The following is a 14,150-nucleotide window of genomic DNA, read 5'->3' on the forward strand; positions in this document are numbered from 1 at the left end:
AGAGAGAGAGAGAGAGAGAGAGAGAGAGAGATCCAAGACACACACCCCAGAGCCCCACCTCCACTTCTGGCCTCTTATGGACCTGGAATCCACAGAAATGTCCATAGGGACCTTCCGTTTCCTCCCTGGGCTGAAGGATGATACAGGACTTTCTGAAAACTGATAGAGCAGGGAAGGGCTGTCAGGTGCTGAGATGACGGCTCTGCGTGCTTGGGGTGCTTAGAGTAATCTGGGACCATCAGATAACTTTAATACCCAGAAAACAGCAGGTATTGAGCGAGTCGCATCACAAGATCCTTAAGAGAGAGGATCTGAAGAGCTGAGGGAGGCGTGATCTAGCGGCACAAGGGAGGACCAGGGTCCAAGTAAAGTTTCTGATAGCCCGGAGAAGCTGGCAGCATGGCAGAGGTAGTGCGGGTAGGAAGAGCCCGAGAGCTCCTTGGGGAAGGCACCTGAGGCTGGGCGCGCGGAGGGAAGGGCGCGCGCCGAGCGAATGGAGCTCCCGCGACCGAGGGGCGCGCGGCAGCGCAGGGATTGGCGGGTGCTTCTGGGCCCCCGCGCACTTCTTAGGCGGAGCGGCTGAGCCGAGCTGTGCGCGCGACCCCAGCCCGCCTCTTGGTTCTTGGCTCAGCGCTCGGCTGCTCTCCATCGCATTCCGCTGCCCGGGGTGGGCACCCCGAAGCATGAACGCGCCCGCAACTCTGCCCCCAGGGGTCGAGGATACCACCTGGACCCCCGGGATCAATGCCAGCTGGGCTCCGGACGAGGAGGAGGAGGATGCGATGCGGTCCGACGGCACGGGGACAGCGGGCATGGTCACTATCCAGTGCATCTATGCTCTCGTATGTCTGGTGGGCCTGGTGGGAAACGCCCTGGTCATCTTCGTGATCCTACGCTATGCCAAGATGAAGACAGCCACCAACATCTACCTGCTCAACCTGGCCGTCGCTGATGAGCTCTTCATGCTCAGCGTGCCATTCGTGGCCTCGGCGGCTGCCCTGCGCCACTGGCCGTTCGGAGCGGTGCTGTGCCGCGCAGTGCTTAGCGTGGACGGCCTGAACATGTTCACCAGTGTCTTCTGCCTCACCGTGCTCAGCGTGGACCGCTATGTGGCTGTCGTGCACCCTCTGCGCGCCGCCACCTACCGGCGGCCCAGCGTGGCCAAGCTAATCAACCTGGGAGTGTGGCTAGCATCCTTGCTGGTCACCCTGCCCATCGCAGTCTTCGCTGACACCAGGCCGGCTCGTGGGGGTGAGGCAGTGGCTTGCAATCTGCACTGGCCTCACCCGGCCTGGTCTGCGGTCTTTGTGATCTATACTTTTTTGTTGGGCTTTCTACTCCCTGTTCTGGCCATTGGATTATGCTATCTGCTTATTGTGGGCAAGATGCGTGCTGTGGCCCTGCGGGCTGGCTGGCAACAACGGAGGCGCTCAGAGAAGAAGATCACTAGGCTAGTGCTAATGGTGGTGACCGTCTTTGTGCTATGCTGGATGCCGTTCTATGTGGTGCAGCTTCTGAACCTGTTTGTCACCAGCCTCGATGCCACTGTCAACCATGTGTCCCTCATCCTGAGCTATGCCAACAGCTGTGCCAACCCCATTCTCTATGGCTTCCTCTCTGACAACTTCCGGCGCTCTTTCCAGCGGGTTCTGTGCCTGCGCTGCTGTCTCCTGGAAACAGCTGGAGGAGCTGAGGAAGAGCCCCTGGACTACTATGCCACCGCTCTCAAAAGCAGAGGGGGCGCAGGATGCATATGCCCTCCATTGCCCTGCCAGCAGGAGCCCATGCAAGCAGAACCTGGCTGCAAGCAAGTCCCTTTCACCAAGACCACGACTTTCTGAAAACCAATTTTACCCTCCCTCACCTCTCCTGCAAACAGGTCTGCGCCACTCTCTCAAGCCAGCAACTTCAAGAACAACTCCTGTTTTCACTAAGCCAGGTCCTTTCAGTAGCCTGTGCGCTGTCCCCAGGAGCCTCAGGACTCCTGCTAGCCCCTCCCTCTCCTAGGACTGGCTCCAAGGACATCTTCATAGGGGTAGGACTTCTCTGGGGTTTGGGCCAGAGTACCATCTATTCCTGGGCCTCTGGCAATTTTTCAAGAGGTGAGAAGCAGGTGGTGGTTAGAAAGGGGTGTCCACCCCTGTGTGACTTGTGACCATGACTGCTTGAAAGAGCCCTGGGAGGGTGAGGTAGGCAGAGCTTGTGTTCAATGTAGGCTCTTGGCTGTATGGTAGCAGAGTGTATACAGTGAGAAAGGGGAGAGAAGATAACGATACCTCCAAGTGGTCTCCCTCTGTGTCTGTCTGAGTCTCTTGTTGCTAAGTGAGATGTCTATGCAACAGACTAGGGCATTTGCTTTGTTACTATACAAGTGTTTTCCAGTTGTCAAGGTGCCAGTAAGCAGACTTCCTGAGAACGTGAACGGCTTAAAGAAGCACGATGTGGAGCATTTTTGCAAAACATAAAACTTCTGGTCAGGAATTAAAAGGCAGAAAGGATTAAAATCTCATCAGCTGCATTTTTTTTTCACCTCTTTCCCTGGTTGCAGAAATATGAAACCCCATTAAAGCCTGAGCTATGCTATGAGGGGGAGGGTGTGAGGAAAAGACCAGAGAACTAGGTGGAGGGAAAATGGACTCTGTTTTGACATCAGATGATGACCACAGTGAAAAGCCATTCGTGTGCCTTGTAAGTTAACCACAGCCTCAGTGATATTTCCCCTGAGGAAGACTCACAGCCTGTAAGAGCTTTACTTCTGCTAAAGCAGTGGAGGGAGCCCAGCTTAAGCAGCATGTGGGGGAGAAGTGGCTGATCACAGCTCAAATCAGTACAGCAAACAAACAAAACAAAACAAAACAACAACAACAAAAAAAAAACCCTGCTGAGTTCTACTGAGCCATCTCGGGTGGTACTAAGAATAACAAGCTAAGAGGGGCAGGAAGAAGCGCAGGGCAGTCAGCTGGGCAGTTCCCACAGCTGCCTGGCAAGGTAGAGTGTTCTTTAAAAGAAAACACCTGGATCCTGCCATCCTGGAACGCATAGCTCTGTGTCTTCAAGGGCAGTCAGCCTGAGTTCTAGCTGTTGGGAGGCTAATGGTGATCCAGATTGGACCAAGAAACAGAGTGGGGCCTGAGGGAATGCCCTGCCACCCTGTGGGTTACAGTGCATCTCTGAAAGCCTGGGAGAAGCAGGAGGTGACCTTTTCTGGGCTGCTTGCCCAGAGTCATGACATGTGTGACAGTAGCAGCTGCCTGGTATGTGGGAAATGGACAAGAAGGCTGGATTCTGGTCCCAGGCACAAATGTCTTATAACCCAAGCAGGTCACGCAGGCCAGGTCTTCAGAATTCTTGCCTGGAAAAATCAACAGGTTCTTGTAGTTTGGTGACTCTTTAGCTGATCCAGTGTTTTTTTGTTGTTTTAGCCATTGTTGTTCTGTTGCTGTTGAGACGAGATCTCATGAAACACCAGCTAGCAATCAATTCACTACATAGTAGCCGAGGATGAACTTGAATTTCTGATCCTCCTACCTCTACCCTGAATGTTGGGATTAGATTGTTCAGCACCATGCCTGTTCAGTGGTAAGGGTAGAACTCAGAGCCTCATGGTGACTAGGCAGAGACTTTACCAACTGAGCTATATCCCCAGTCCCACATGGTGACTCTTACCAGCTAAGAATGGAGATTCCAACTTCCTCACTAACAGTAGAAAAGAGAAAGTTAAGTGTGTGGACATGTACTTGTTGGATTCTCACTTTCTGAAATAGTCAGCTAGATGTCCTGATAGTGACAATTGGTGTCGATTGTGAGTATCTCAAGGGTGACGTAGGAGTATCAGGGGAGTCATCAGGGTCTGCTACCCAGTTGGTCTTGACTTACCTATGAGAGAACGGCATAGTCAGGTCTCTTCTGTATCCAAGGCTGTGGCTATGGGTTGCAAATCTCTAAATAGAGCGCTGACCTCTTTGTTTCTACTAGCATGAATATACATACACATGTTCACACACATGCACAGACCATCCTCAACTTGTCATTACTTCTCACAGTCAACCCTGAGCTTCCAGAAAGAAAGTCAGTCAGTTTCACATCTGTAGGTCTTATGTCTAGAACAGCAACTTCTTGCAGTTTTTTTTTTAAATTAAATTTAATTAAATTGTTTCTTTGTCCCTGGTGCCTGGCAGAGTAGATACCTGATAAATAGGCTTGAACCTCACTGCAAGATCACATAGTGGAATCGTCCAGTCTTAACAACGGTTGCAGTAGACAACAGTGTTAGGCTTCTGCCCTAGCTTGAGTGGGTCTGAAGTTCTTGTTTTTGGCCTTCTAATGACTCACCCAGGCCCCAAGACATGCTTGTTTGCCTGGAAAAAGACAAATTCCATTAAAAAAAAATACAAGCATTTAACAGAGTTTAATCCTAGCTGAAGGGCCAATAGTTTCAAGCTGGGAAGTCATCAATAATAACAGGAAACATCAGCTTTAGCTAGCCCATGAGAAGCGATTTCAGCTTCCCCACCTCAGTTTACCACTCTCGTTCTTTTCTCCATTAATTAACTTACTTATTCATTTTACATCCTGGTTACCCACTCTTAATATATGTATAAATGGAGGGTTGAGTCCCCAGCTCTTCTGTTATGTCTGGGCATGAACACAGGAAATTTGGACCTCGAAACACTTGTCTGCTAGGTTGTAAGAGGTGAATCACCCCCTCTTCTCACTCTCTTATCCTAAGAACATGACAGTACATCCTTAAATTCTGTGAGCACAGATGTCGTAATCCTGAAGCTGTGTTTGCTGAGACAGCGCTACTGTGTTAGTCAGCACCATGCCCCAAAATTCTGTTCCATGGGTCCATGTGCTGGGGATGTGTGTGTTTCAGTGACCAGGCACTGAGGGTTTCTGTCAGTGATTCAACCTGCTTCCAGACAACATAGTGAGTCTGTACAGCATGGAACCTGGAAATAATTGGCAAAGATGGCTATTAATTAAATAACCATACAAACAAAAATGTGATTCAATTCAAAGCTAAAATAATCATACCACAGCTAGAGACGCAGCTTAATGGCAGAGTGTTTGCATGTGCAAGGCCCTGGCTTTTATTTCCAGAAAAACATGTGCTCACACATGAGTGGCGACACACACACACACACACACACACACACACACACTATTCAAAGAAGGAATCTTGCTGCCGTGAGCTAATACAACAGAATCAGCCCTGCTCTTACAGCAAGTGTTCCTGGGACACTGAGGAGGAGAGACTAGGGTGGTGTGGAGGCTTCTATGTGTGTTATGATTCAAATTGGCCTTTCTTCAGTCATTTTGTGCAGGCAGTGACATCTCCTCTTCTATTTTGATGAACGCATCACTTGCACATGATAAAATTCACCCTTTGCACCTATGCAGTTCTATGATGTAGTTACAATTCTGAAGTTGACACCCCAATCAAGAGAGACCATGTTTCTGTCCTCATTGCTTTCTTTGTGATCTGTAGCCTACAGAGGTGGACCACAGGGAAGACAAGAGGCAGAATTATGGTGAGGGTTTCCCTAAGTCTTTAGGGACTGCTTGTTTTTTTTTTTATGCCAGCTCTAGACTCCTCCCACTATCAGGGGGAGCTCGGCCAAGAGACCCAGACAGCTGCTACCTGCCCTATAGTTCTAGACTTGGAAGAAGTGTTCTGAACACACTGGGACTCTAAGTGAGTTCCTGGGCAAAGTTTGAGCATAACCTTTTGAATACATGGAATATTGGAGAAGGAGGTGTGGTTTCCTTCCAGGCCAGGAACCAATGCTTTCTTCCTGGAAGGATATTCCTCTAGACTCTGCCTTTGCTGCAATCTGGCTGCTGCTATCTGCTCGCATGAAGACAATTGCACGGGGCTTTTTTGTGTCACTCTGTTTAAGTTTGTTTAAGTTGGCTTCCTGTGCTTTAAAGGTCAGGAACGCTGTATCTCCCTCTAGCCCATCTGAGCCAATTTCAGTTTCTCCTGGTGTCACTGCTGGATTTCTGCAGAACCACTTTTATGGTGGTGGTGGGGGGGAGGGCAGGAGATACTGATGGCAGTTAAACATCTGTGAAGAGTGCCGGAGTCTTGGAAGTATGTCACCCTTTCAACTCTCAGGAGAGTAGGCTAGAGAGTGAAGTCAAAATTAGCATGTGAAAGAAACTATCTGACTGAGGGGAAGTAACCCCTTCCCACCAAAGCTGAGGTTGTAACAAACACACCCTGAGTAATTAAAAAACAAAGCCTACTGTCTATGTTCCTATCTGTGAGACACAATGCCAGCACCTCTGAGCTATTGACCTTTCTCCCATCCCTGGCCCACTTCCTCCCCTGGAAGTGCTTTTTCCTTAATAAACTCTTTCAGCTTATACCATGTCTGTGTGTTCCTGCCAAGTTTTTTGTTCTGGGTACACAAGTTTTTGTTTTCAAGTACACAAGTACTTGAAAGTTCCAATGGGTGCTCATTGGGTTCCTGTATCTTCTAATACAAGTGCGAGGGCAGGAGCTACCATTGTGAGAGTGAGCGCCTGGATCTGTGGAAGGTGATGTCTTGTGCTCAAGGTAACTAAACCCAAGCAGAGTCTGAAAGACAGGGGGAGTGGAATGAGGGTGGACAGCTCCGCCTCCCTTCCTGTCTCTGTGTATGTGTGTGTGTGTTTGTGTGTGTGTCTGTGTGTGTTTGTGTGTGTGTGTGTCTGTGTGTTTGTGTCCCTCTGTCTCTGAACAACAAGCTCACCATGCTCTACCAGCCGAGTGTTCCAACAGTTAAGGCCTAAGAGGCAGAAGCCAAGGCCATGCAGGCCACCGATGGAGATGCTGACAAGTGACAGGGTTCTGCCACCATCCTATAACCTCCTGTCACAACAGATTTCCTTCAGAGTGGGGTTTAAAGACAGACATCCCCTGCCTATGGCCCAAGTGGAACAGTTATCACAAGGCCCAACTTTGAGTTGTGATGGTTTTTCCAAGATCCCTGAAACCCTTGGCTGGGCAGCCTGCCTCATCCCATTTCAAGTATGCATGACTTGAGGGAGCAGACTCCACGGCCTCTTTTGTGTTTTGCAATCACACTTTCAAAACAGCCTGAAAAAGATTTTGATTCTGTTAGAATATAATGTTAAAACAATATTTAGTTTTTCGTGAGTGAGGAAATCAATTGTTTGCTTATGTCTGAACCTGCTGACCAAGAGAAAAAGGAGGAAGGACCCACTCGAAGCAAAAAAGTAGTGCTAGCCAGGCATTCATTGGGTGTGTGTGGGGGGGAAGCCGATCTGGGTGTGTCCTGTGTCATTCTATGTACTCCAGGCAAAGGTCAGGAGGTGTTTCTGGGTACCACCCTCACAGAGCCTGGATTGTTTGTAAATTCAGTTCTACTGATATTGCAGAGTCACCACAGTTAGCTCAAGAACAGACATGGCACTGGGGACACTAGCCTTGTCCACAGCAGAGGATTATTCACAGTGTCGCATACACATGAGGCCTGAACCCTCTGCACTGGAGCCAGTTTCTCTTTAAGTCCTCTGAAAGCATGTTCTCTCTTCTCTGTGATGTCTTTGGAACAGCAGATGTACAGACATCTCTGTAGCCCCACCCCATTGATGAACTTACAACTAGAGAGGAAGCTAGAGCCAGTGAAGCTTGGATTTCCCAGGTCCTGCAAGGTCACTCTTGCCCTGCAAACATCTATCTCCCTCCTTAAACTGTAACTAGCACCCCAAATTCCACCCCCACAGTTCCCTCAGGGTGGACAGCACCCTTGCAAAGTGGCTGTACACCCCCGTAAAGTTCATGCTCGCACTGGCTTGCATTTGCTTCCGCGAGATTCCCCATTCCAATGTAACCTTTTCTTATTCATGCAAGCACCTATTAATGTAGTGTCTCACAGGGTACCAGCTATTAAGCATGTTCTATATGCCAAAAACTGCTTGCTCCTCTTTTTACTCCTCATGCAACCACAGTGAGGTAGCACTTCTGGTTCCCATCCAAACATTAGAGTGTGCCTCTGGTAATGTAAACCCAAGAATCAGGCTAGAGTCAGATCATCATATGAAAGACCCAGCCCATGTTATTTCTGCTGGCTGCTAATAGGACAAACTGAAGGTTTCTTTTTTAGGTATATGTAAATAGTCTAGAAGTTTCTATTCTCTTTCTCAACCATTTCTAATCCCAGCATGCTCCTGATAAAACACCTACAGCACTAAGGATACTCCATCTTCCTCTGGACTCTCAGAACCATCCATTTCGTTTCACCTTGCTTCTCACAGATCAGTAGGATGCATGATGAAGTCTCCATCAGTGGAGTCAAGACAATGTTCCTTGCTGCACAAGTGTGAGGATGTGACTAGGAGTCCCCCAACCTCACATAAAAGCCTGACACAGTGGTATTCACCTGCAGTCCCAGTGCTTAGAAATAAGGGAGACAGGCAGAGCCTGAGGGACTCATCTACCTGAAGACAGTGAGATCCAGATTCAATGAGAGATCCTGTTTCAATGAAGTAAAATAAAGTAAAAGAACTACATAAGATGGAGAAGCAATTTAGGAAGAAATCCTGATGTTGACCTCTGCAGGTGCCTACAGGGGTGAATACACAAGCATGCAGCCATATTCCCAATACACACACACACACACACACACACACACACACACACACACCTATGTCTTCCCACAGTGACAGTTTATGCCAACACTGAGAATCTCTGCCATACCTGGATTCTAAAACTATCTTTTCTCATGTTTGCCTCATGGAAATTTTCATATTCCAATATGTAAAATTCATTCCACAAAAAAAAAGGACAGTAATACTTATCATTGCCAGCAGAAATGATGATAGTTTCACAACATATGAAATGACACCTCGGCGTTCAGAAATACATGAATTTGAGCTATAGACCTCTCCTGACAATTTGAGTTTTGCATGTCAGATAACAGGGAATATTGAAGCACACATAGAACGACTCTCGGCTGGGAGGCCAAAGATCCCTCAGATCCTAGAGTGTGTCTGAAAACACAGACATGAGGCCTCCAGTATAAAGTTGCTATGGTCATACATATAAAAAAAAGTATCTTCACATACAAAGGTAACAAACTCCTGTTACATGGAAAATAGCTTCCTCTTGGGAGATAAAGTCAGACTCCGTTGCTAGCAGGTGGTAAGGTGCAGACCAGCCTTAAGGTATCTCCTGGAGTTGGCGTTGTTTGTACATATCAAATAAGGTTTAAAAATGAAGGGACTTGGAGGAGAGAAAGGAAGGAAATGAGACATCCATCTGCACATTGTAATCTATTTATTTTGTACATGTGACGTCATGAGCAAAGGCTTTGCTTGTGTTCTCGCTAAACTCCAATAAATAAATAACTATGTACAAATATGCTGAGCTTATAAAACAGTAAAGAAAAAACTTTCTTTACAAAAGATACACATATAATACATTTGTTCCTTATACTGACATATGAACTCATTCTTAGCTTAATTAAGACAAAACCCTTCTTGACTCTGTGTGGCAATATCTAGAGGTGTGTACCTGCTTATTTTATTTTATCCATAAAGTAACTATGCAGAGAAAATTCCTCAGTTTCTTGATAATAAATGGCCTTAACATGGCCTGCTACTTATTATTAACCAACATTTAAATGTTCTCCAGAAGTTGGAAACTCTTTAGACCAGTTGTCCTGAAATGACTGGAGAGTGTCCCTGTGGATGTTGTCAAAATGCAGCTTCTTATGAACTGGCGCACTGGGGTGGGGTGGGGTGGGGGTGGGGGTTAGGATTTGGCAATTCTAGCCAGATCCCAAGGGAGGTCCCAATTCTTGTGTACAGGCCAGTGGCTAGGGCTAGAAGATCCCTCTGAAGTACAAGATATTGTTCAAGCATCTCATTAAAACAAAGCCCCATCCAGGCATTCCCAGACTCCATTCTCAAGTTCCCATGTCTCCCTAAGCAGCACATGGCTTGTATTTTGGGACTACAAGTGGCAATCGCAGTTGAGAGTCAGCTAGGCAGGAAGCATACAACTGAAGCTTTCCTGGAAGATGCTTCCAGCTGTCAGTCTCAGATATGTCCAGGCTAAGGACCACATGCATCCTTGGACAGCTATGAATGTGGCCCAATATGTCTGAAGATGGCAATGTCCTATTATAATGTCAAAAGGTTGAGCAAAGCACCCTCTGCACATTTTGAACACTGCCAAAAATTAAATGACACTGTAGGAGCCTGCATACAAATCTTAATAATAATTACCTCTTTTGTCATTCTCAATCAAAACAATAGCAACAATCATAAAACCCAGGCTCATCATTTCAAAAACAAATATTAAAAAAAAAGCCTACTTCCTTGAGTTTAATTTCTGTGACATTCCAGCATTTTTAACTAGTTAGTGTTCAGCTGAAACATTTTAATGTTTGTTAAAATTCTTTTGCTCTTGTTACCTGAAATTTCTGACTAAATTGCCAAAGCCAGTGAAAAAGAAAAATTTCTGCTTTTAGTGTTTCTTTTCTGTTTCCCATAAAAGTTTAGAGACAAGGGTAAAGGCAAAGTATGATCAGGTTTGGGGAGGAAACCGACAGAAGAGAAGGGGAGGGGAAGTAATGTAGGGACAGAGAAAGGGTGCGGGACTGGAGACTTACAAGCAGAAGAAAACTAAAGGGGAAAAAAAGACTAAATACTTTTTTAAAAAAATAAATATCTGGGTCACCTCCAACCCATGGGTCAAGGTTTACCTCCAAGCCTACATATAATCAGCACCCACACATTCCACACCCCGAGGCGAGGGACTGGGACACTTTGGGATCTTCACTGTATTTGCCACCTCCGCCCAGTTGCCCAGTATCTACTTGGAAGACACTGGGCTGTCCTGCTTCAAGTCCTCCCTACCCTAGCTTGTCTTGAGAAGATGGGCTCTTCTCTGGTTATTATACCAGCCAGGACGCTTTTAAGTTGCCAGAGAGCACAGCTGGGAGTCTGAAGAGAGAGAGAGAGAGGAGAGGTACAGAGCCCGGAAAGACAAAGGCCACCTGGGTCTCTGGAGCAAATCCCTCAGAACTTCTGCAGAGTCTGATCAGTCCTCACGTGCTGCAGCACCACCTCCTTGGCTGAAGATGCGCACTTGTAGTCCAGCTCCGCGCGAGGAGCGCCCTGCTTCTTGCGCAGGTGACAGAGAAGCGCCAAAAGCGCCACCACCAGGGACAGGCAGGCAATGGAGATGCCGATGAGCACGCCAGAGTGCACTGGCCTTGCAGAAGGGGGGCCTGTCGGAGAGCCTGGCGTCGGACTGACTGGAGGTTCCCCCGACCCCTCGTCCTTGGTGTCTTCCCTAACAGGGATAGGGTCACAGTCCTTGCTAATCTGGCCAGCAAAGGCTGTGTCAGGCCCGCAGATGCACTCATAGGAGCCAGGAAAGTTTCGACATTCATTGGGGAAGCAATCACCTTGACCGCACTCGTCAATGTCCGTGCATATAGAATCCCCGTCCAGGATGAAGCCTTCAGGGCACTGACAAAAGCTAGGGGAGTTAGGGTCACAGTCTGCTGGGCACGAAGTTTCATTGCAGAACATTTCACACTTGTGTGGTTCATCTGGCTTGGGTGCGAAGCCCTCAGCACAGATGCAACGGTAATCCGTGGAGTTCACTGGCTGGCACTGAAACTCGCAGTTAGATCCGAAACACGGATCCAGGAGCTCCACGCACTCTCCATCCACCCACTCATAGCCATCATAGCAGAAGCATTCGAAGCCGCCCTTGGTGTTAACACAGAGCTGCGGACATGGATTGGGCCCCTGCTTACAGTCATCCACGTCCTCGCACCGGTGTCCGTCTGCTGCCAATTGGTAGCCTGTCTCACACATACAGTAGTAAGAGCCTGGCACTTCAGCATTGCTGACGCAAAAATGCTCGCAGAGTTCGTTGCACGATTGAACCACAGGTCTTGCGCACGACCGTCCATCGGCCTGCAGGTCCATGTCACTGGGGCAGAGGCATCTGGGTTCGTTCGTGCTCCCGTTGCACAAATACTCGCAGCCACCATTCTGCACGCTGCAGTTCCAGGCTCCTGTCGCTTCCCGAGCCCAGTGTCCCTCTGAAGTTCCGGGCGGGGCCTTGCACACCAGCTCCAAGCCAAGGGGCTCCACCGCAGCGGAACTGCCTACCGGCAGCGTCTGAAAGTCCGCCCCACTGACCCCGAACGGGGTGTTGTAGGTACTAGAGATGTGGGCAGCCTCAGGATCGCGGGTATTCACCGTCAGAGGCCTGCAGGAAGCTGGGAAGTAAAACTCGCAGAGAAAACCCTGGGTCTCGGTCTCGCATGGCTTCTCTTCCCAGGCCGGCTCGCCGGGTGCAGCTTCTGTTGCTGTCGAGACCGTGACACACAGCGGGCCACAGAGTGGAGCCGACTGGTCGTTGGACCGCGCCCACCTGCTGTAACTGGTGTGGTTGTCCCCAGTAACCCACTGGAAGCCGCGCAGGGGCCCGAGATGCACCGGGTCACCACAGCCCTGCGGGAGCTGTAAACCGATCCAGGGCTTTGAGTCCATACTGCTCTCGCTCAGCAGAAGGGAGATGACATCGGCAGCCACTGAGGAGCGCACTGTCATCAAATGTCCTTGCAGGCGCTGGCAGGCCTGGCTGGCATCGAGGAAGGTCACGGGGCCCTGGAAAAGCGCGAAGCACTCGTGCTCCACGCATTGACTGACTTTGGGCTGCAGCTTGGCTAGCGCAGAGAGCCCCAGGCCAGCTGGAGCCAGCACACCCAGAAGGAAAATCCCAAGCATGCTGTCCAGGGGTGCACCGTGAAAGCTCCGAGAAACGCTAGCCCTGCGCTGGTGCAGGCACCCAGTCCGGGCAGAGGGGTTTCGTACGCCTGTGGCGACGGTAGTTAGCCTCTGCCACAGCCTAGACGTTTCTAGCCCAGGCTCGTAGTCCCTGCGAGGCAGCCTCTGACATGCCACTCAGCTGAGGCTCCAGTTTATAAATGCGCGGCCCTCCCTCTTTGGACGTTCGGGAAAAGGAAGGAAGTGCCTAGTGGGAAGGGCTGATGCTGCGTTCTCGGATTACTGGGTTCTCCGGACGCCTTGCGCCCGCCCTCCAGCCTGGGATCACCTCTGCGCGATGAGTTAAAACTCTGGGCGTTGGAGGCCCTCGGGCGTGGCCTGCAGGCGCCACCACAGACCAGAACTGTGTCAGCAAGTCGACAGTTCCTGCCCCAGACTCTCCGATATAGCCCGCGGGTAACCTGTCTTTAAACCTCCACACCGCGCGCGCTCACACACACACACACACACACACACACACACACACACACACACACACACAGGCTAACGCACACGTACACATACACACTCACACTCCCCCCATAGATGCTACCAAAGTTTGGAGGATGGTCCGGTTGGTGGGGCAGAGAAAAGAAAGGAAGAGTCCGGTAGAGGTACGTCTGAGACCCGCAAGACTCTGAGAAGGGAGAGCTAGATCCCAGACAGGATTTCAGGAAGCCTGGCTGCAGTGACAAGCGGGGAGTTAGGTCCCAAATGACTTGAGAGGAAGCTGGAAAAATGGTACTAGGGCAGCAAGAGGACGCAGTGGTCTAATAACCTCAAACCTTTCTCCGTTCTCCATTCCTCTCCAGTTTCTGAGAAGGCATCACCAAGGCCAGACCCTATCTAGTTGCTTGAGAAAGTCGTGTAAGTGTTGTATGGGCTCAGCGATCATGGCCCCCTTTCCCAGCCCAATGCCTGCAGAATCCTCTGTGGAAGGTGTGTTGAGATCCTTTGTTCTGCTTTGTTTTGTTTTCCTCCAAGCCTATCTCAAACCCCTCAAGGAAACTGGCTGGGGGCCTCCGCAAGGAGGCGATATGAGCTACAAATGGAGTCTACTTGGTTCCTTTTGAGGTGACCATTTTCATCCTCATTCTAGCGTCTCAAGATAGAGGTGCCTACACAATCCATTTGTTCACAAAGGGCATTGAAGAGGAGGGTCCTGTGGGCACCTGGAGTGGCGGATGGGAATCTATCTTTTATAACATTGTATCTGCTTAAGCACTCACCAAGAATGTGGAGGGCTGTGTCCAGATCAAATGTCCAGATCAAAGGTTAGCCACTAACACACACACACACACACACACACACACACACACACAGAGGGGGGAGGGGGAGAGAGG

The 14,150-nt window shown here is 49.3% G+C and overlaps 2 protein-coding genes across 2 annotated transcripts; one reads left to right on the forward strand and one right to left on the reverse strand.

Moving 5' to 3' along the window:
• The first annotated feature begins 541 nt into the window (after nucleotides 1-541).
• Nucleotides 542-6,377, forward strand: Sstr4 (somatostatin receptor 4). Its single transcript, XM_031372154.1, has one exon. The coding sequence runs from the start codon at nucleotides 684-686 to the stop codon at nucleotides 1,839-1,841; it is 1,158 nt and encodes a 385-aa protein (XP_031228014.1). The 5' UTR covers nucleotides 542-683; the 3' UTR covers nucleotides 1,842-6,377.
• A 2,893-nt stretch (nucleotides 6,378-9,270) lies between these two features.
• On the reverse strand, nucleotides 9,271-13,072 carry Thbd (thrombomodulin). The gene has a single exon (XM_031372155.1). The coding sequence runs from the start codon at nucleotides 12,766-12,768 to the stop codon at nucleotides 11,038-11,040; it is 1,731 nt and encodes a 576-aa protein (XP_031228015.1). The 5' UTR covers nucleotides 12,769-13,072; the 3' UTR covers nucleotides 9,271-11,037.
• Between the last annotated feature and the right edge of the window lie 1,078 nt (nucleotides 13,073-14,150).

The sequence above is a fragment of the Mastomys coucha genome, unplaced genomic scaffold, assembly GCF_008632895.1.
Source record: "Mastomys coucha isolate ucsf_1 unplaced genomic scaffold, UCSF_Mcou_1 pScaffold15, whole genome shotgun sequence".
Lineage (NCBI taxonomy): Eukaryota > Metazoa > Chordata > Mammalia > Rodentia > Muridae > Mastomys > Mastomys coucha.